Raw genomic sequence first — 23,709 nt, 5'->3', positions numbered from 1 at the left:
TAAGGTCAGATTTGATCTCAGGTTTTCCTGACTGTAGGCTCAACACATTATTCATACAATTCACCTATGATCTAAGTGCTCTTTCCTACCTATTCTTATTTTCCCCAGTATCTCTCCCCTCCTGTATGTAGATTTTTTTTTTTTTGCTCCTGTTATCTACTTCAGTTCTGACTCTAGTTATAAATATGAACTTCTTCCATTTTTGAATATATTATCATTACTATGAACCCTGACCCAGTTTTACATAGAAAGAATAAACAAATGTCCACATGATATGAATTGAGGGGGGGACTGAAAAGCCCTTCTACCCAGGATATCTCCTCCAACTGACCTATCCATGCTATATGAAAATTCTACCACTAGAGATTCTTTCTTTGGAGTTGCTACTATCTTACTAATATGAAATACTCTTGGAAGAAATTTATATATAGAATTAATAACACCATAGTATAACTAAGCTAACTTATATGGAAAAGTATTAAACATAAGTTTAAAGCTTAGGGCTATACCCATCAAAATAATCATCATAATTTTCAAAAAACCCTTTACTCAGATACTTTATTAAGAAAAAGATAATATATTACATACCATTGGGAATACAAAGATGAATCAGGAAGAATCACTGCCCTCAAGAAATTTGCAGTGTAGTTGTATAAATAAGGCATACACACATGAAAATAGTTACAATCTAAATTACAAAATAGTTACAATCTAAGAAGGCACAATCTTTCATAGAGTAGCAGAAGAGCATAGAATCCATAGCAAAGGGCAACTTTAAGTTATACCCCCTAAGAAATGGTGGAAGGGAGAGGGAAGAGTACCCATGAAGGGACATACCATAAGTGTGTAACAGCTAATAACTTAGTTATCAGTTATCCCTCTACTAGAAATTAGCAAAACTAGGATATAGAATAAGGTGGGGAAGGGAGAGAGCATTGAAGAAAAAATAGAAGAGAATTAAAGAGACTTTTGTTAGAAGAAGTAGAATACCAAAGACAAAATTCTCATTCTTTACAATTTTTCTCAAAATTGTCCCTATCTCTATATCATCCCCCTCCCTTTACTTTCCCTCTCTTTTCCTTCTTGTCTTTACTTTGCCTCCTCTCTATTCCCACATACTCCCACTTTAGTTCATTCTCATTTTCTGCTGTTTTACTTCAATATGAATTGTTTCCCCTCCATAGCCAAGGTGGTACCACTGGTTATGAGAAGCCAGTTCTTTCTGGTCCAAGCCCAATTGTTATGGTTTCAAATTTTTTACTTTTTGCTTTTCCCCCATTTATTTGTGGCTTTGGAATTTTAAAACAATTCTAAAGCCTTAATGAGGGAAATTCATAGCAAGGGGTGCCATCATTAAAAAACAAAAAAGAACAAAAAAAAAAAAAAAACAAAAAAAAACAGGAAGCTTCAGAGGATATAAGGGGGAAAAAATTCTCAAGAGGGAGTGGCCCAGTTCTGCCTGTGCCCAGAAGACAGAAAGTCTGCCTGTAGAACTGCACTGTTTGATCTTAAGGAAAGAAAGAGGTGCCTAGTACTAAAACAGTAAGTGTTTTTTTCATTTTGAAACTCAATTAGAGTTTCTTCTGATGCAGCTTCTTCTCATAGGTTACAGGCAGTCAGGGATTTTGTTGGATGGGTGGTGGGAAATATATTAACAGAGTATAGCAGAGCTGTTGAAAGAATACAAAGATGACAATGATAACATTAGAAATCCCAAGATAATTTCAACTGTAATTAGAGTGTAATTAGATCATCCTTCTTTAAGATGAGACTTTTATCATGAAAGAGCTGAATTGTAAAAAATAAACAACTTGTCAATGGAGCAAATTTTCCCTTTTTGAAATTTTGACTGACAGCCAACATGAATTTATTTAACAGTTACTATAAAAAGTTGAAACAATCTAATGGGTTAGATAACACACAAACTCTGTACAGACAAGATATGTACAAGATAAGTCAGAGGTAATTTCAAAGAGAAGGCACTAGTATTAAAGAGGACCAAGAAAGGATTAGTTACATAAGATGGAATTTTAGCTGAGACTTGAAGGAAGCCAGAACATAGAGGAGAGTCAGTGAAATTTCCCAGAACTGGGAGGTGGAATAAGAAAGTCAGGAGTCCTATGTCTTTGGATTGTACAATACTTGGAGAGGAAATAAGTGTGTGACTGGAAATATAGAAAGGGGACAAGGTATTATGAGTTTTAAAAGTCAATCAATCTTAAAAACTTGATGCATTCCAAGTATTATGCTAATAAGCTCTGAAAACAGTGTATAGATTAAGTTTAAAGATAAATTATTGATTGCTTCTTACTATGAGTCTCTGAGTCTCTGATTCAAGTTCCCAATTCCCACAAGAATCTGAAAATTACAAATACTGTCATTTCAACTCCCAAGTATTTGAAACTTGCTTAGACATTTCAGTCATGGGTGATGGCCTACATAGCTGCATAGAGATTAAAGGTGGTATATTGAGCATGGAAGAACTAAGAAGTACAGTTTATATCACCTTGCCCCTTTTTGGCGATTCCAGAGCAAAGGAAAGAGTATTAGAATATCCCTAGTCCTTTGTTTCCTGGAAAACTCTAAATTCTAATCTGTTCCAATCTTATATATTATCCAGATAATTAGTGCCAAGCAGAGTAGGAAATTGTATGATATGATTCAAAATGTGTCAGGAAATCTTTCCCTTTCTAGCATCTGAAACTTCAATCGAAATTCATTCTTTAAAGTGGATTTTTTTGTACTTTGTTCAAATCAGTTCAATTGAACAAGTATTTATTTAGCATATAAGAAAAAATTAAGTAGTCTTTTTTACTGGATAAATAGGATGTTTGCACAAATAAGAAAAAATTATGACTCCGAATGAAGGAAGTAAAAGAGAATTTAGTAAAATAGGATAATGTCATCACAGATACATGCAAGATATTATAAGAGTTAAGGAGAGGAAGAGGTCATTTGTAGTCACAGAGTTAAGAGAAGGATTCATGTAATAGGGAGATTGGATTCCACATGATGAGGAAAAGAGAAGAAGTGATGAGACAGGATGTCCTAGGAATTTTTTTTTATTTAATATATCTTTTCCCCAATTATATGTAAAAACATTTTTAACATTTATTTTTAAACTTTGAGTTCCATGCTCTCCCTTTCTCCCTTCCCACCTTCCTCACTGAGAAAGCAAGCAATTCAAATATAGATTATACCTGTGTAATCATACAAAACATTTCCATATTAGTTATGTTATTCAAGAAAACATAATAAAAAAAATTCTAGAAAAATAAAGTAAAGACAGTATGCTTCAATCCATATTCAGACACCATCAGTTCTCCTAGGAATGTATGGCATTTTTCATAAGTTCTTCAGAGTTGTCTTGGATCATTGTATTGCAATGAATAGCTAATTCATTCACAGGTAGCCATCTTAGAAATTTGCTATTACTTTGTAGACAGTATATTTCACTTTGCATCAGCTCATGGAGGACTTTCTAGGTTTTTCTGAGAGTCTGTCTCATCAATTCATATAGCACAATAGTATTCCATCATATTCATATTCCACAATTTTGTTTAACCATTTTCCAATTGAGGGGCATTCTCTCAATGTCCAATTCCTTGCCACCAAAAAAGACCTATTATAACTATTATTTACTTACAGGTCTTTTTCCTTTTTGCTTTTAATCTCTTAGGATTTGGGTTTTAATAGTGGTATTATCAAAGGGTATATAGGGTTTTATACCCTTTGGGCATAGTTCATAAGGGCTTTACAGTATGATGGAATCAGTTTATTACTCCATCAGTAGTTCATTAATGTCTCATTTTCCCCATATCCTCTCCAACATTTATTATTTTCCTTTTTCTATTATCCAATTAAGTAGGCATGAAGTAGTACCTCAGAATTGTTTTTAATTTGTAGTTTTCTATTTAATAATAAGAGCATTTTTTTTCATATGGCTATAGATAGCTTTTGTTACTTCATCTGACAACAGTTTATATCTTCTTAGTTATAAATTGGGGAATGGCTTTTATTTTTGTAAATTTGATTCAATTCTCTACATGTTTGAAAAATGAGGATTTTATTGGAAAAACTTGCTTCAAATTTTTTTTCAGTTACTATTTCTATCTGTATTTTCCTCCATCCTATTTCCCCCGATATTTATTCTTTTCATTCTCTCCTTAGACCCTGTCCATCCTCAAAAGTGTTTTGTTTTTGACTAATATCTCCTCAATCTGGCTTTCCTTCAATCACCCTACCTTCTTCTCATATCCCCTTCCCTTCCTACTTTCCTGTAGAGTAAGATAGTTTTCTGTTCTCAAAAAAGGGTGTCCGTTATTCCCTTTGAGCCAGTTATAATGAGAGTAAGGTTTAATCACTCCCCTTCATTTCCTTCATCTTTCCCTCCACTGTAAAAACCTTGTCTTGCCTCTTTATCCTATTCTACTTCTCCCTTTCTCTTTCTCCCTTTGATTTTTTGGTAGATATGGTCCCTTCATATTCAATTCACACCTGTGTCTTCTGTCTATATATGTACTTCTTTTAACTGTCCTAATAATGAGAAATTTTTATGAATTATAAGTTTCTTTTTTTTTTTAATTTAATAGCCTTTTATTTACAGGTTATATGTATGGGTAACTTTACAGCATGAACAGTTGCCAAACCTCTTGTTCCAATTTTTCACCTCTTACCCCCCACCCCCTCCCCCAGATGGCAGGATGACCAGTAGATGTTAACTATATTAAAATATAAATTAGATACACAATAAGTATACATGACCAAAACATTTTGCTGTACAAAAAGAATCAGACTCTGAAATATTGTACAATTAGCTTGTGAAGGAAATCAAAAATGCAGGTGGGCATAAATATGGGGATTGGGAATTCAATGTAATGGTTTTTAGTCATCTCCCAGAGTTCTTTCTCTGGGTGTAACTGGTTCAGTTCATTACTGCTCCATTGGAAATGATTTGGTTGATCTCATTGCTGAGGATGGCCAGGTCCATCAGAACTGGTCATCATACAGCATTGTTGTTGAAGTATATAATGATCTCCTGGTCCTGCTCATTTCACTCAGCATCAGTTCGTGTAAGTCTCTCCAGGACTTTCTGAAATCATCCTGTTGGTCATTTCTTACAGAACAATAATATTCCATATGAATTATAAGTTTCATCTTCCCATGTAGTAATGTAATTAGTTCAACCTTATTAAGGATAAAAGATTAAAAAAATGAAGGATTAAAGATAGAAATATGATTTCCCTTTCCTTTATACTTCTCTATGCTTCTCTTGAGTGTTATATTTCAAGTCAGATTTTATATTCAGCTTTGGTCTTCTGATCAAGAATTCTTGAAAGTTCTCAATTTCATTGACTAAACAATTTTCCCTAAAGAGATTTTTTCCCCTGAAGGATTATACTCAGTTTTACCAGGTAGGTGCTTCTTGGTTGCAATCCTAGCTCCTTTACCCTCTGGAATATCATATTCCAAGCCCTCCAATCCTTTAATATAGAAGCTAGCTAAAGTTGTGTTATCCTGACTACGGGCCCCACCATACATGAATTGTTACTTTCTAGTTGCTTGAAAGATTCTCTCTTTGACATGGGAGCTCTGAAATTTTGCTCTAATGTATCTGGGAGTTTTTCATTTTGGAATCTCAGCAAGTGATCATTACATTCTTTCAATTTCTCTTTTTCCCTCTAGTTTTGGAATCTCAGAGAAATTTTCCTTGATAATTTCCTGAAAAATGATGCTCAAGTCTTTTTTTGGTCACAGTTTTCAAGTGGCCTAATTTTTTAAAATTATATCTTCTGGATCTATTTTCCAAGTCAATATTTTTTTCCAGTGAGATTATATTGTTTTTTTTTTCAATCTTTGGGTTTTGTTTTATTGTTTCTTGATCTCTCATAAAGTCATTAGCTTCCATTTGTTCAATTCAAATTTTTAAGGGATAATTTTCTGTTGTGTCTGGACTAGCTGTTTGGAGGATCTCAGTACCAATCCTAGTCCTTGGTTTTAGAAGAGGGGTAAAAAGGCAGGACTCACATGGATGGTCAAACATGAAATCCGTTTATTCCAAATTCTCTCAGCCTTATATACCCTAATAGCTTCACATAACCATAACACATTGCACATGTGAGATCACATAAACAACTTGCTATTATATGTAGATGACTCTTTTGTAGTGTTCTTTTTTTAGTTTTCTTGGAGGTCTCTGGGCAGTCTTCCTTTTAGCAGAGTAATCACCAAAAACGTAGTCAGGTGTTAAAGTCCAAATCCTTTATTATCTCTTTCAAAGTCTTATCTCCTTTCCTGGGGCCCAGTTAGTTTTCTTAAAGGCCTTTCAGAAGGCCTTTTTGGCCTTGGTTTCAGTGGAGAAAATGCAGGATGATAGGCCATTATGGTGGTGTGAGATGAAGTGAGTCTGAGTCCAAGGGTTTGTGCTTCAGCCTCCAACCACCACAAAGGTGGATGATGAAATGAATTTGTCTCTGTCTCTTTTGGCTGAGTTTGTCTCAGCTTATATGCTCTATACTGAGTATAAACCAATCATTATATCACTAGGAAACCATTATTTGTTGTAAGATTAAATTAATCATCCTGAACTTAGAAAACTATTAAGCACCTTGCTAAAATAGATCACCATTGTCTCATCAATTCCACTGACTTAACATCTTGTAAGAATCCTTGTTTCAGAGTTCTGGCCCATAACACTCTTTTGGTATCACTCTGCTTTAATTACAACATAGGTTGTCACCACCTCCTGACTTCTCAGGAAGGCCCAGAGCCTTTAGGGGAGATGGGGAGCCACACCAGACATTGTCAGTAGGTTCCCTCTGGGCTGAAGAGTCTTATACCTCACCCAAAGTTCCCACACTATCTGTAGCCCTCTACATCTCTCCCTTTTTTTTATTATTTTTATTATTTTTTTATTTTAATTGAAGCAGTTATATATCAGTGGTTAAATCCATCAGCATGGGAGGAATCACACAGGCAAGTAGTAATATCATATAAGCAAGTAATAACAGAAAAAACAATATGAATAAACCAGTCTTTTATAGACTTCCATGAGTCCCAGATGGAAGGTGTAGAAAATAACTATCAATTCACAACCACACATATACTTTTTTCAGTAGCCAAGAAATAGTCCAAAGCCAATCTATTGTCCATCACTTCATGTGTTAGGAAATCCAATGATTTCTGCAGGTTTTGAAGTCATGCATCAGTCTCATTAACAATTATTTTTATGATCACGGTAATATTCAAAAGTCAATTGCCATACACAAAGGGGTAACTTCCATGCTCTTTCAATGATGGGTACAGACAGAGATGGAATCACCAGATGTTTCTTACGTCTTCTACTTTGTTTCAAGGGTATTCTCTTTTTCTGTCTCTCTCCAATGGACAAGGCAGATGTGGCTCATAGGCACCCATTGGATTTCTTTTCCATTTGTAGAGACACAAGCAAACCCTCTGCCCCAAGCGGTTAATTTATCTAATCCCTTCCATTCACCATTATCTGGATCTCTCCACATCACCTGGCAATTATCTAAAGATAGTGGAGCTGCTCTCACTGGACACTGCCCTTCTGCATCTTTGTCAAAAATAAAAAAATTAATAGTATAAAGAGCTAAGTTTAGAAGTTCTCTAGGGTTACCTGTGGCTCCCCCTTTCTTTTATTTTTGGAGGAGTGTCTTGATGTCTCTGTTGCTCCTCTCTACTATTGCCTGTCCTTGAGGATTAAAAGGTATGCCAGTGGCGTGTAAAATCTGATACTGTGCACAAAAGTATACAAAATGTTTAGAAGTATATGCAGGTCCATTATCTGTTTTTATTGCTTGTGGCACACCCATAACTGCAAAGGCCTGTGTAAGGAATTCAGTGACTACCTGGGCTATCTCTTTTGCTGCTGGTATTGCAAAAGTAAATCCTGAAAAGGTGTCTACTACCACATGGATAAAAGACAGACGACCAAAAGATTTATAATGAATCACATCCATTTGCCAAATTTCACTGGGTCTCAAACCACAAGGATTCTTCCCTGGAGGGAGCATAGGAGCATGGAAAGGAAGGCAAGCTGTATAGCCTTTGACTATATTCCTAGCTTCCTCTTTAGTTATCCCAAATTGCAGATGTAAAGCTCAAGCAGCCTGATGATATTTAGAATGAGATTCTTGGGCTGCCTGAAATAGAGGAATGTTAGAAAACATGGTAGACAGTGATCTATCTGCCTTTGAGTTTCCATAAAAAAAAAACAAGACCTGGAAGTCCTGTATGATAGTAGATATGCAAGAGGTAATACTTACCTAGATGTTTTCTCACTTGCTTCTGAAGTTCCTTAAAAAGCTGATATATGTTAGAGGCTACAAATTTTATTTGGGCTGTGGCAAGTCTGAATAGGCTGAATCAGATATTATATTTACATTTCCTGAGTAATAAGTAAAAGCTAGCATATTTGCATACAATTCATTCTGTTAAATGGATTGAAAAGGAGTTATGACTACTCTCTTTATAGTTAAGTCATAAGAGTATATAGCACAAATGTTACATTTGAATGAATCTGTAAAGGCTAGTTGGTCCTTTAAGAGGAAACTTAGAAATCTTTTCTTCAGAAATCCATGGCCAATTATGTAATAGCCGGGTTATCTTTAAGGGAGAACCCGTGTATAAAATTTGGAGCTGTGGACAATAAAATTTGCCACTCTGGAACGTTTAATAGCATACATTTGATTTGTGCATTGGTATAAAAGCTGTATATCTTGTCAGGTCTTATCCCAGATAATTGTATTACTTGCTTAGTGGCCTTTAATAAGATTTTAACCACAAACACTGGTAAGAAATAAAGCTTTGGTCTGGTTGTGTTTGGAAAGTCACCCACTGTATCACACTGTGTCCTTGATGAAGGACTGCTATGGGTGCCTCTTTTATAGCAAAAACTGATATTTCCAAGGGTTTTTGAGTGACTCTTTCAACCACATTGGATAAAACCAATTCAACCTCTCTCAGAGTCTTTTGGGCTTCTTTTGTAAGCTGGTGTGGTGAGTGTAAAGCAGTGTTTCCCCTTAAAATGTCATACAATGATTGTAATTGATAAATAGTTAAGTCTAACATTGGACAAATCCATTGGATATCTCCTATCAATTTCTGAAAGTCATTTAAGGTGTTCAATTTCTCTATTCTTAAAGAAAGTTTTTGTACTGTAAGTACCTTGGGATATATTTCATATCCTAAATATGGAAAAGGAGTGTGCCTTTGAATTTTTTCTGGGGCTATATAAAATTAGTAATTCCTTAGTGTTTCTATGGTCTTTTGTAGACATGCTTCTAAAATTTGCTTCTCAGGTGCATACCCCAAGATATCATCCATGTAATATAACAACATAACTTTTGGAAATGCTTTTCTTACTGAAGTAAGAGAAGCAGCCACACATATTTGACACATGTTAGGGCTATTTTTCATTCCCTGTGGCAAAACTGTCTATTCATATATTTTATAAGGCTCAGCTAAGTCTCTGCTGGGCATTGAAAAGGCAAATTTTTTCATATCCTCCTTATCCAGAAGGATGGAATAGAAACAATCCTTAATACCTATAACCCAAACAGGCCATGCGCTAGGCAATTGAGTAAGAGATGGAAGTCTAGGCTGAAGAGTTCCCATAGTTTCCATCTGTTCATTTACTTTTCTCAAATCAGTCAATATCCTCCATTTTCCAGATTTCATTTTTACAACAAATACAGGAGAATTCCAAGGACTTAGAGAAGATTGTAAGTGTCTTGGTCAAGTTGGTCCTGCACTATATCTAATAAAGCCTGAATTTTTTTACTGCTTAAGGGCCACTTTTTCACCCATATTGGTGTTTTAGCTTTCCATTGGATGGGGATACTTTTAAGGGCTGGCAGCCCTTCTACAACGGCCTTACCTAAAAAGTCAAAGTGCTCAATGGTAATCCTTACTGCAGTAAAATGTCTCCTCTCTTTTGCCTTGCCTCAGGCCATAGGAAAGCAAAACTGTGCTGGTGGTGCTGATGATGTCATGACTCCTCCAGCTCCCCCTTCACCCAACCTTGAAGGTGCAATTGAAGGAGGAGGATCAGAAAGCAGAGAATACCCTAAAAACACATGCTCAGGCATAGGTGGAAATAAAGTAGAGCTGAGAAATGGAGAAACCCTACCCCCCTCAAATCCCCTAGAGCAGTAATGAACAATATAAATAAACAAAATACTAAAAAAGACTTCCTTAGCTCCCTCCCATGTGCTATACCCTCCTGGGCTACAGGCACCAACCCTCTGCTTGTTTTTCTCTTCATACTTCCTTGTTTGACACCCCCAGAAAAGGGGGTGACCCACCCTTTTTCTTTTTCTTATATGTAAGATTTCTTAAAGTCAATTTTCCTCCGTTGTATTCAGTTAGTTGTTCTCCCGCTACCTTCCACATCTCTGGCTCCAAACTCTCCTTCTTACAAAGCCACAGAGAGTGCACTCCCGAGCATGCCAGAACTCAGTGATCCGTTTCTAAGTTACCAACAAACCTTGCTTCTCTTTTAACCTAATTACACCTGCTTCATACGTCCCTTGGGAGGGAGGCTCTTTTGTTACTATTTGCTTCATTTTGTTTGAAAAACAAAAGTGATTAGATTCCTGCTTGCCTGTCTTTATATTTACCCTATTCCTAGGGTCATGCTCAGGGACTCCTCAATTGAACTCGCACTGTTCTTGTCAGTCGAGCTGCTTTGTGCCCTGCTTCTCAAGGCTTCATGTTGAACACCAAATGTTGTGCCTGGAATAGCTCTCTGAAGAATCTTGGTACCAATTGGAGTTCTTGGTCTTAGAAGAGGAGTGAAGAGGCAGGACTCATGTGGATGGTCAAACATGGAGTTTGCTTGTTCTATTCTCTCAGCCTTATATACCCTAATACCTTTATATAACCATAGCACACTGGACTTACTAGGACCACATAAACAACTTGCTATTGTATGTAGATGAATCTCTGCCATTTGGCATCACTCTGCTTTTTAAACACAGATTGTCACTGCCTCCTACTTTTCAGGAAGAATTAGAGCCTTTAGGGGAGATGGAGAGTCAAACCAGACATTGTCAGCAGGTTCCCGTTGGCCTGAAAGGTGTTATGCCTCATGCCTCACCCAAAATTTCCCCACTATCTGTGGCCCTCTACAATTTTGTTCAGTGAACTTTTGTATCTCTTTTTCCATTTGCCCAATTCTACTTTTTAAGAAGATTTTTTTTTTCCTTCAGTGAATTTTTGTGCCTCTCTTTCCATTTGGCCAATTTTGCTTTTCAAAGTATTCTTCTCATTTGCTCTTTGTGCCTCTTTTACCATTTGGCCTAGTCTATTTTTAAACGTGTTGTTTTCTTCAGTTTATGTGCATGTGTGTATATATTTTGCCAAGCTGTAGACTTTTTTTTTATTTTCTTGCATCACTCTTATTTCTCTTCCCACTTTTTCCTCTTCCTCTCTTACTTGATTTTCAAAATCCTTTTTGAGCTGTTCCATGGCCTGAGATCAATTCAAATTTTTCTTGGAAGCTTTTATTATGTTATCTTCTTCTGAGCCATACAATCAAATGCTATGAAAAAGTATTTGTATTTTAAGACTAAAGAATTTGGAACAGGAAAGTGACATGATCAGACTTGGACCTTGAAATTATTTTGTCTTCTAAAATGATGGATAAACATGAATATATTTGAGAAAGTTAACAATCTAAATCTTATCAGTCATTTATATATTAGCATGAATTACTCCATTCAGTTTTTTTCTGAGAGGTCTCAATATTGAAGACAGTAATGAGAAAGCTTAAAGAAATTGCATAATTTATCCAAGATTAAGGAGAGAGAGTAATTGGGAGAAAGTACTATCCTTGCTTGATTCATAGTTTTTGCTAAAGTTGACTCCCAAGACTAGAAATCAATTCGGTCAATGAAGTTTTAGTGACATCCTTTAACTAAGATCCTTACCTCTTACAATAGCTGATTTCAGTCACTCTATCAGTGTTGCTAAAATTGTCTCTCTCCCTCCATATACTCCAAGGTCTTATTTGTCATTTGTCATTATGCAAACCATTAATGGCCAAAGAAAAGGTCCTGCCTTTACCAAAATAATGAACAATTAAATCTATTTGTTAACTTGTGGGATGTTCCTTTAAACACACACACACACACACACACACACACCAGCTGTGGCCATTACAGATGTCTGACCATAAACAAAATTCTGTTGGAACTTTTTTCAAGTGGAAGACAAAATTAGGGTTGAGAGTGAGGAACAGAAAGCAGGGGAAAAGGAAACAAAACTAGAGGGCATAGAAAGGAAAAGAGGAGTGGAATAAGAAAACAGGAAGGATAAAAAAGAGAAGCTCCAAATCACATATCAGTGACAGAAGAAAAAAATAAAAACAATATGCATAATCATCACAACTCTCACTTGCACAGCACGTTCAGATTCTCAAAGTTGTTTCTTTGGAACAATCCAAAGAAACAAACAATATATATGTAGGTTTTTCTCCCTGATCAAAAATGCTGTTCCAACACAGGACTCAAAATTAAAAGGGAGATGTTACTCTTGATAGATTAGATAGATAGACACAATAAAGGCAGGAATTTGAGCCAGGAGGATGGAAGCCAATTGCCTTGCCACCTTTACTTTACTTTTGGATAGAGGACAATCACCTTGCCTTCACTTTGTTTTTATTTTAAGCCAGTTTCTTTTACTTGACAATACAAAGCGAACCTAGAAAGTAAAGTGGCCTTTGGACCCCCAACTTTCATACAGTTTCTATGAGGCCCTTGAGACAAAGTCTTCTGAATTGGATTTGAGGCAGGCACATGATCCCTAAAAGGGGCTGAACAGGAATCACAAAGATTTTCTAACCAGGTTACCTATGACAAAAGACCACAATTCAACATTAAGTACAGGATGTTAAAAAGAAAAGAGTCAATTTTAGCCTATGGACCCTGTGCCTATTTTTGAAGTGGTAGCTTGGTCATGATTAATGAGGTTTTAGCCTGTCCTTTTCAAGGCTTTCTAGTGACTTCACCCTAATCAACTAGAGTTCAGTGGCTGTAAAGAGAGAAAGCCCAGAAGCTGGTAGCGGGGAGGATGCCCAGCAGTGACTCCAAATCTACAAAGCAATGCAACCGTTGCAGACCAAAGCTGTTAAACTCCAGAATAGAAGAGCAAAGAACAGCATGATGTCATTCCCAGAAGATTCCTTCTGTGTTGAAGGCATGGCAATACATCTTAGAAAACTGCTTCCCTCACAACAAGGGATATTGAAATTGAGATCAGAAGATCTGAATTTAATGTCTTACATACATGTGCTTTCCACACACAATCCTTAGACACAGACATTCCTGGCATGTGCCTCTTTATGTACATTTCCTGAGCACAAATATTTTCTATATGTGTACTCCCCATTATAGTCCAGGTCATGAATGCTTTCCGAGTATGTGTCCTCTTTGTTGTGGTATAACTAGTTGGAGAATGTATCCCATGTCTAAGCAGAAGGATCTTTTCTTGTCATTTTATTAACTATTTTGTTTCATTAAATGCCTTTTGTTTCAACAACAGTTTTCTGCCAGACTGGTAAATAAACCTACAAGTTGGGGCTTGTGAACTATAATTTTGGAAGCTGCTGACCTATAGAATTTATTACCTCTGCACTGTCTTTTGTAGGATACCAACTATGAAAGACATGATCCAGGAACAGCAAGTGCAAATATTATTACCTACTTGCCTTTAAAAGAAGTTAAGTAATTTGTCCAAGGTTGCAGTATTAATAAGAGGGATAGGTGGAATTTGAAATTGAATTTGAGTATGATCTCAAATCCAGGATCCTTTCTTATTTCACAGTACAGGATAGGGGAAATACTTTGTAAGCCTTAACACGTTGTAAAAATGTGACTTATTTCTAGTATATCATATGATCTTCAATGATAGACATGTGTTAACATATAAGATGTCTCTGATAAACTAAACATTCAGTATAGCATAGTCTGTGTTATGTTTTATTGGAACTACCATTTGGGGAGAGTTGTATGAACTGATATAGAATAAAGTGAGCAGAACCAAAAGAATAATCTAAACTATAATAACATCATAGAAGCAAATGATTTTGAAAAATTTGTGTGACCCTGAGCAAGTCACTTAATCCCAATTGATTAAGCAAAAAAAAAAAAGGAAAGAAAAATAAAAGAAAAAAAGAAAGATTTAAGATCTTTGATCAATATAGTGATCAGTTATTCACAAATGATGATGAATGCTGCCAGCTTCCTGACATAGAAGTGATGAACTAAATATCCTGAATGAGACATTCAGCTTTTGACATGACCATTGTGAGAATCCATTTTTGCTTGACCATGCATATTTGTTATGAGAGTTTTTTTTTTTTTTCTAGTGAGGGGAACAGACCTGGAGAGAAAAAAAAAAGTTAGTTTAAAAAAAAAAGAAAAAACTTAGTTTTAAATTAAAAATACTTTAATGGTATGTACAGGTAGCCACAAAAGACTCCATAGTTTAAAATGCTTCCCTGGGATTCATAAAAAGTGACTAAAATATATCTAAAAAATGAACTCCACAGAATAAAAAGAGAAAACAATATTATTCTTTTTATCCAGATGGGAGCCAAAATGACAGGTAGTAGAGAGAGGGATCCTATTTGCTTCTTGATCAAACATGGAATTCCTATTTATTGTATCAGAATTGTGATCAAAACCCTTCCCTGGTCTTAATTACAAATGGAAAAGCAGCATGATAGTAGCTAGTGGGTTGGTCTTGATGTAAGGAAAGATGGAGTTCAGATTCTGTCTCTGGCATCTTCGAGCTGTATTACCATAAGTAAATCATAACCTTTCAGTGCATTAGACAACTTTCTAAAACCATAAGTTATAGATGAGTTACTTCAGCAGAGTTCTTGCAGCACAATAGTATTCCAATATATTTATATGCCATAATTTGTTCAAACATTATGCAATCAATGGGCATTACCTTAGTCTTTCACACCATGAAAAAAGCTATAAATACTTTCATATAGATAGGACCTTTTTTCTTCCTTTGATTTCTTTGGGACATAATTCCAAGGGAATGTCATTGGGTCAAAAGGTATGCACAATCTGCACACATATATTTAACATGTATAGGACTGCTTGCCATCTGGGGGAGGGGGTGGAGGGAGGAAGGGGAAAAGTTGGAACAGAAGTGAATGCAAGGGATAATGTTGTAAAAAATTACCCAGGCATGGGTTCTGTCAATACAAAGTTATAATTATCAAAAAGGAAAAAAAGGGGAAAAAAGGGTATGCACAAATATTATATAATGATCAACTATGATAAACAAAGTTCTTTTTAGCAATACAATGATCCAAGACAATTCTAAAAGATTCATAATGGAAAAGGCTATCCACATCAAACAAAGAACTATGGAGTCTGAATGCAAATCAAAGCACACTGTTTTCATTTATGTGGGGTTTGTTTTTATTCTTTTTCATAGTTTTTTTGCTGATTTTTCTTTCACAACATGACTAATGTGAAAATATTTTAAATGGTTAGATACGTATATCAGATTTCTTGCTCTGTTGGGAAGGGGGAGGGGAGAAAGTGAAAGAAATTTGGAACTCAAAATCTTATAAAAATGAAAATTAAAAATTTTTTATGCAAATAGAAAAAATAAAATTCTATTTACAAAAAGAAAAAAAAAGAATATTGGAGAGACTTACATGAACTGATGCTGAGTGAAGTGAGTAGAAGCAGAAGAACATGGTACACAACAAAAGCAAAATTACATTATGATCTGATTGGATGGATGTGGCTCTACTCAATAATGAGGTGATTCAGGCCTGTTCCAATGGTCTTGTAATGAAGAAAGCTATCTGCACCGAAAGAGAGGACTGTGGGGACTGAGTATGGATCACAACATAGCATTTTCACCTTTTTTGTTGCAGTTTTCTTGCATTTTTGTTTTCTTTTTCATGTTGGTTAGAGAAGAAACTAAGAGAAGAAATAAAATAGCTTTGAGTTCACAATATGCCAGTAAAAATGACATGAGACCAGGAAAGGAAGTAGAGAAACTTTGACAGCAATAATACCTAAAATCCCGTACCTAGTGCTATGGAATTGGCATCTGCTGTCTTCCTCCTTCTCTTATAACCCCATTCCCACCCTAAAATCCATGATTCTTCCAACCCTATTGTTTTTCAGTCTTTAGTAATCCCTTTTAGGATTTTCTTGACAAAGTTACAAAAGTGGTTTGCCATTTCATTCTCCAGCTCATTTTACAAATGAGGAAATTGAGGCAAACAGGATTAAGTGACTTGCCCAGGGTCACACAGCTAGTTAAGTATCTGAGGCCAGATTTGAATTTGGAAAGATGGGTCTTTTGATTCCAGGCCTTGCCCCCATCCACTGTGTCACTTAGCTGTTCTATACTTGTTTAAAAAATATGAAAAGATAGGGCTTCTCATTGATTCTTCTCTTTAACTAATTTAATTTCACAATACTTTTTATTTTGAATTTAAATTTCTATACACTCAGGAGAACTCAACTATGAATATCCATTTGTCACCACTTCCCTTTTCTAAAGTATACAAAATATTCTCCACATTATTTGTAGAATTGTCCTGCTTGTTATCTGTGCTCCTTTGTGAATTTTCTTCTATTTATTTCTGTGGACTGTCGGAAATTTCATTCTTTTGGGGAAGGGGGAGAGGCTAATCCCATCCATGAACACAATCAACTCAGAGTTTAAAAGGAAGGGAGAGAGGAATAAGAGAAAACCCTAGTTACAAATAAGCTTACTTGGGGTAGCTAGGTGGTTCAGTGGATACAGCATCAGCCCTGAAATCAGGAGGACCTAAGTTCAGATCTGATCTCATTAGCACTTCCTCAGACACTAGTGACCCTGGGCAAGTCACTTAACCCCAATTGCCTTAGCAAAAAAATAGATAGATAAATAAATAAATTTACTCAAGTAAAACCAATCAAATAGGGGCCATGTCCAAAATTGCATGCCTCTGCAACTTATGTTCATCATCTCATAGTCAGGAGGTGGGTAACATTTTAGTTCTACTGGAGACAAGGTTGGTTGTGGTTTTAATGAAAATTCTTAAACCTTTCAAAATTGTTTTTCTCTGCAGTGTTATCTTCATATAAAATGTTCTCCTGTATCTATTCACTATGTTCTTCACTTTGAGCACCCACGACTCTTTTGTTATAGTGCAATACCAAACAGCACATTGTAATATATTGCATTTGTTCAGTCTTTTCCTAAATGTATAAGAAGTAATCTTAGGCAGTCCCTTAGATTTAAATTCTTCACAAACTTCTTCTCAGTAACAACCCAATCCTCCAACCTTTCCCCAATCTCACCCCTGCCCATCTTCCCCTGTCCCCAACACACAAACACTTAACCATTGGGGAGTTTATTTTGTTAGTTTCCTACTTACATTTCTTTTTTTAAATATATGCTTTATAGGGAGAGAGACAATTTGGAACTCAAAAGTTTCTTTAAAACAAATATTAAAAATAGTTCTATATGTAATTGTAATAACAAAATATAAAATTTTTATAAAAACTTAAAAATTGAAAAATGTTTTAAAATATGCTTTATACACATCTTTTGTATTTGCATCATAGTTTTTCTTGTGGTCAAGAAAAACAGTTAAGCCATCAGATACTGTGACCACAGATGCATTCAATATTTTGTTCTCATATTCCCTCCCTCTCTGTCGCAAGTTCTGCTTCCCTTTAACTTCTCAGAATTGGACCAAAGGAAGGGGAGAGGACAGAGGAAGGGCAGAGATTACAGAGGCAGAGAAGAAGAAAGATACCAATACCTGTCCTTATTTCGCCTCTTCAGAGCAAAGCCATGGACCCAACAACTATCACTTCTTTTTGGCCCAAAAACTGGTTGTACTGGCCAAAGGAAGTCATTGTATATCAGGGAAAGATGAAACAGCAAAAAATTAATACCTCTGTTTGTCTCTGTCTAGCAGAGCTACAAGAAGAATAACTACAACAAACAAGGTCCTTAGCTTCTCTCTACCTGAGGAACTAACAATCCTGCTCAGAATATGGTAACTGCCAAATAAGTGATGAATGAATCAAATTCTTTAATGAAGCAGTCTCCAGAGCAGCTGGATAGTACAGTGTTTAGATCATTTTGGCCCTGGAGTTGGTGGATCTGAGTTCAAATGTAGCTATCAGACAATTACTAACTGCCTGATCTTGAAGAAGTCATTTAACCCTGATTTCTTCTTAAAAAAAAAACAAAAAACAAAACAAAAAAAAAAAAACCTTTTTGCATTACTCACAGAAATGGAGCTGAATCTAAATTAGTCCCTTGTGGTATTAAGCTATCACTCTGATTGCTGTAGTGTGGTAAGTAAGTAAAATGCATAAAAATATAAATTTGTGGAAGAACTCCCTATACTTCAAATCCTTTTTGAACAGATGTTTCTTTACTAAGGTTAATTGCCTATATTATATGTCATCTGAGCAGACATTTCCTAACTGTCATCCTGGACAAGTCCTTTTACTCCAATTGCCTCAGTTTTCTCATCTGTATAATGAGCTGGAGAAGGAAATGGCAAATCACTATGGTATTTTTGCCAAGAAAACTCCAAATGGGATCCTAAAGAGTTAAGATATGACTAAAAAATGAACAAAAATTGAATGGGTTGTGTCAGGAGGTCGTGAGTTTCCTTTCTCTAGAAAGCTGCAAAGCTAATAGGAATCTAGTCAAGGAGATTAGAAAGGGAATTCCCTTTCAGGTATGAATTGAAATATAGGTAACTCCTAAATCAGAGATTCTATAAATGTTTCCATGATTTCTGCCACCAAGAAACACAGTCAGAGGCCAAATCTTCTGAAATTTCCAAGATATACTGCCTGTTATCTCTTCCTATTTCAGATCTTCAGACCCAGTCCTAACAAGTGTTTTCATGGCTTATCTGATAATCTTCATTTGGTTCTCAATGTTACTATCTCTAACATACAGCCAAACACAGAAACAGGAGGGTAAGTATGAGATTATAACAGTAATTTTTAAGAGGTTTTTATTTATCCTTGAAATTTTGAAGTATTTTCTTTTTCCAGGAAGCTAAAATAACTTTATACCTTGATTCAGTATTATCATTCTAGCATCAAATTGCAGATGTTTGTTATTATTAATTATTGTTAATTATCCCTTACTGGGACTTACCTCAACCTTTCTATACATCTTGGGTCTCTTTTCACTGCCCCAATACCATTCCTTTGGCACATTCAAAGACTGCTCCCAGAGGACTATGTAGATACTTAGGGGGCTGACTTCTGTCCATGTATGATTTACTGCTAAGAATGCTTTTATTAGCTACTGGCCTAGAAGAGCTGATGATTTAGGGAAACTTTTAAAAGAAAAGACACTTTCTTTGACCCTCATCCCTTTTCTCCCAATCATCAGTCACTCCTGCTCAGGGAGCCACCAGTCATTGGTTTGCCTTGTTGATAGAAGATGAAGCCACTGTTGCAAGTGCAGATTTCCAGAGTTTCAAGAAAGGAACCGGGGCCCAATCAGAAGTTTTCTCATATGCAACTCTTCAGACAAGTAGGTGGAATCACCATGACCCCTTGGCACCATGAAGGACCACCCTGTCCTTTCTCTATCACCATCACTCCCAAATTGGAGTAACATCTTTTCACCCAAAAGGCTGCAGAGAAGAGTTAAGAGCAAATGGAAATAGACTCATTAAAAAAGAATCCTTAGCTCTTTTCTTGAGGTGGAACTCAAGGTAATGAGTCAAACATGATTGAAAATCTATCCACCATATAGCTAAATGATCCCACTGAAGTAGAGAATATCTGCAATTTCTTTTTTTTTTTTTAATTTAATAGCCTTTTATTTACAGGATATATGCATGGGTAACTTTACAGCATTAACAATTGCCAAACCTCTTGTTCCAATTTTTCACCTCTTACCCCCCCACCCCCTCCCCTAGATGGCAGGATGACCAGTAGATGTTAAATATATTAAAATATAAATTAGATACACAATAAGTATACATGACCAAAACATTATTTTGCTGTACAAAAAGAATCAGACTCTGAAATATTGTACAATTAGCTTGTGAAGGAAATCAAAAATGCAGGTGTGCATAAATATAGGGATTGGGAATTCAATGTAATGGTTTTTAGTCATCTCCCAGAGTTCTTTTTCTGGGCATAGCTAGTTCAGTTCATTACTGCTCCATTAGAAATGATTTGGTTGATCTCGTTGCTGAGGATGGCCAGGTCCATCAGAACTGGTCATCATATAGTATTGTTGTTGAAGTATATAATGATCTCCTGGTCCTGCTCATTTCACTCAGCATCAGTTCGTGTAAGTCTCTCCAGGCCTTTCTGAAATCATCCTGTTGGTCATTTCTTACAGAACAGTAATATTCCATAATATTCATACCACAATTTATTCAGCCATTCTCCAACTGATGGACATCCATTCAGTTTCCAGTTTTTAGCCACTACAAAAAGGGCTGCCATAAACATTCGTGCACATACAGGTCCCTTTCCCTTCTTTATAATCTCTTTGGGATATAATCCCAGTAGTAACACTAATGGATCAAAGGGTATTCACAGTTTGATAACTTTTTGAGCATAGTTCCAAACTACTCTCCAAAATGGTTGGATTTGTTCACAACTCCACCAACAATGCATCAATGTCCCAGTTTTCCCGCATCCCCTCCAACAATCATCATTATTTTTTCCTGTCATCTTAGCCAATCTGACAGGTGTGTAATCGTGTCTTAGAGTTGTCTTAATTTGCATTTCTCTGATTAATAATGACTTGGAGCATCTTTTCATATGACTAGAAATAGTTTCAATTTCTTCATCTGAGAATTGTCTGTTCATATCCTTTGACCATTTTTCAATTGGAGAATGGCTTGATTTTTTATAAATTAGAGTATCTGCAATTTCTTAGAGATGGGGTCAGGAAAGGATCCCATTTCATAAAATTTCACCATGAAGGATCAAAATCCAGTGTATTAAAGGCTTGCCTCTATTGATTTAAAATATCTTATGTATGTCCTAGTGTATCATTTGCCTGTGAATTATTCCCCACCCTTAGCACGTGTCCTCAAGTCCTTTTTCAGGAATATATTTGCCTATTCATGTCTTTTTTACCACTTCTTGCATCCAAGTCCTCATTAGTGGTACACTTTAGCCTGAATATACTCACCACAAATCTTTCCTTTGCCTTTTCTTATTAGTACCATTTAAGGAGTCATATTTCCAGTTTGCCTTGCTGGAAATGAAACATAGTCGATGAAGGGCTATAGAAAATGAGGAAACTGTAATCTTAAATGGGAAGGAGGAGGGAATCAGTAAGATGTAGCATTGACCCCTCACCCTTTCACACTTCTAAACTTCTAAGATCTTTTTGTGTTGTTGCTTTCAAGAAGAGATTTTTGTTGTTTTGGTTTGATTTGATTTGCTTTTGGTTGGAGTGTTTCAAATTAAGACAAAAAAAAAAAAAGAAAAAAAAGAAAGAAAGAAAGAAGTTAAAGGGTAATTACTGCTTAATGGTAAAAGTACAAAGTGCAACAATAATCAGCTCACTTTATTGTTGAGAAATTTGGATTTCTTACAGGAAAGTGCAGAAAGACAGGTTTCTTAGTGATATGTTGATGAGAAGTATTCCATCATTTTCTAGCTAATGATAGAATAGATTTATATAAGCATTTCATTGGTAAACAAATTAAGTCCTCAAGAGGGGAAGTTGTCCAAGTTCACACAGTAAGTTAGTAGTAAAATTGGGATTTGAACTCATTTCCTGAAACTCCTGATTGTTCTCTTTCTTCTACACTCTACAATTTTAGAGAAGAGAAAGCACAAGTGAGTTCTTCTAAATAGTGTTACTACTCCGAAAGAATAAGAATTTTAATCAATGCAATGACCAACTGGAACTCATGGGGGATGATAATAGATTCAAGATACAGAATGAAATATACATTTTTACATGGCCAATGTTGGGATTTGTTTTGCTTGAATATGATCAAAATAACAATAACATTTATATAGCACTTTAAGATTTGCAAAGTGTTTTATAATATCATCTCATTTTATTCTCCCAACAACTCTGAAAGATAGGTTCTATTATTATCTTCATTTTACAGTCAAGGAAACCGAGGCTGGCATAGGTTAAGTCACTTGCCCAGCTTTACATAGCTAGTATGTATCTCAGGCTAGATTTGAATTCAGGCTTTCCTCACTCCAAATTTGCCTAAAAGGTTTGTATTTTGTTTTGTTTTCTCCCTGCCAAATAGGAGGGAGAGAAAATAAATGCTTATTAATATAATAGTATGCTACTATAGCACACAAAGCCAATTGAATTTCAAATTGATTAGGCTATTTCTCTGTTATAGAACCATTTCTCTTGTCTGATTCCTTCTTAGACTGATTCTAGAATATAGCTAGAGGGATATGGGATGGTTTTTTCCCTATCACTCCCTACCAATCCATCCCTATTGTACCATTTACCCACACATACAAATACATACATGAAAAATGTAACCAGGAGATGCTGTGTACACCACATTTGTTTAAATTTGTAAGGGATTCAATAGTCCCAGAACAGAGTGTCTTTATTCCTGTCAACTTATTTTGTCTATTATTTCATTTCTAAATACTTCTCTTTAAAATTTAGGAAGCAAATACTGATAAAGTACATGTGGAATAGGATAATTAGAACTAAACAGATTTTTTTAAAAAAACAGTTGAACTATACTTACATAATAATTGACTTGCATCCCTTTCCTCCTCTCTTATACTATTGCTATAACCCCATTGCTGGTCCACATTACCTTCAATCTGATCTGTTGAAGAAGCTTCCTAAAAATCTACCTGCTTCTACTCTATAAACTCTTCCTGCCATTCTAATCTCATATGCAGCTCTGATTCTATCGCCCCTTAACCCAAAAGACTTCAATAGTTTTCAAATGTTTATAAGAGTTAAAGTCAAACTCATTAGTCTGGCATTCCGGGTCATTCACACTCTAGTTCTCCTCAGCTTTCCCAGATTTATAACATTTTACTCCCATTCTCTATGTACTAACTATTTTATTCATTCATTTGTCTCTCTGTAGATTCTTTGAACATTCTCACCTGGAGACCTTTCCTCTCACTATGCCTAATGCATAAAATCTGAGCTTTCTGTCCTCCCCAATTCATCCCAATAATTTTTCTTCTCTGTCCTTCTTTGAAATTCCCTCCCAATCAGAAATGAAATTTCTTCCCAAGGATTTCACACAATATTTTGTTTGACCTCAGAAAATCATTACTATTTTACCTTATAATTGTGTGTGTTTTATCAGCCCTGCTAGATTCAACCTTCATGAGGGCAGAAATTTTGTTCCTTCTTCTAGAACTCTTCACAAAACATATACTTTATTAATACTGGTTGGATTGAATATATGTTATTGTTGGAAAACTTCAGGTCCAGATTCTCCTATTAAAAACATAACTATAGATATGAAGACAATGTGTTTGAATTGGACCAATGTGGAGAATGTGAATAACATCACCTGTACTATTAAAATCCTCTCAAAAGTGGTATCTCAGAAGAAGGTAAGAGTTATTTTATGTATATGTGCATATAAATAAACCTATTTCTATATGTAAAATTAAAACACATATCTCTATATATAATATAAATAAATTCCTTTTTTCCTATTCATTTAGCAAACAG

At 35.6% G+C, this 23,709-nt stretch overlaps 1 protein-coding gene across 3 annotated transcripts in view; it reads left to right on the top strand.

The window, feature by feature from the left end:
* Window positions 1-1,442: 1,442 nt before the first annotated feature.
* Window positions 1,443-23,709, top strand: part of IL3RA (interleukin 3 receptor subunit alpha) — a 60,616-nt gene continuing 38,349 nt past the window's right edge. For 2 of the 3 annotated variants that reach the window (XM_031959066.1, XM_031959065.1), the window contains exons 1-4: window positions 1,447-1,542; window positions 18,901-19,007; window positions 19,432-19,575; window positions 23,458-23,588. In XM_031959066.1, the coding sequence (XP_031814926.1) occupies window positions 18,932-19,007; window positions 19,432-19,575; window positions 23,458-23,588 (351 nt within the window). In that variant the 5' untranslated portion in view covers window positions 1,447-1,542; window positions 18,901-18,931. Of the gene's footprint in view, window positions 1,543-18,900; window positions 19,008-19,431; window positions 19,576-23,457; window positions 23,589-23,709 lie in introns of all 3 variants that reach the window. The other variant, XM_031959067.1, reaches the window with a different exon arrangement.

Source organism: Sarcophilus harrisii, chromosome 3 (assembly GCF_902635505.1).
Source record: "Sarcophilus harrisii chromosome 3, mSarHar1.11, whole genome shotgun sequence".
NCBI classification, from domain to species: Eukaryota; Metazoa; Chordata; class Mammalia; order Dasyuromorphia; family Dasyuridae; genus Sarcophilus; species Sarcophilus harrisii.
The sequence above is the reverse complement of the archived record's forward strand: the minus strand, read 5'-3'. Positions and strand labels throughout refer to the sequence as shown.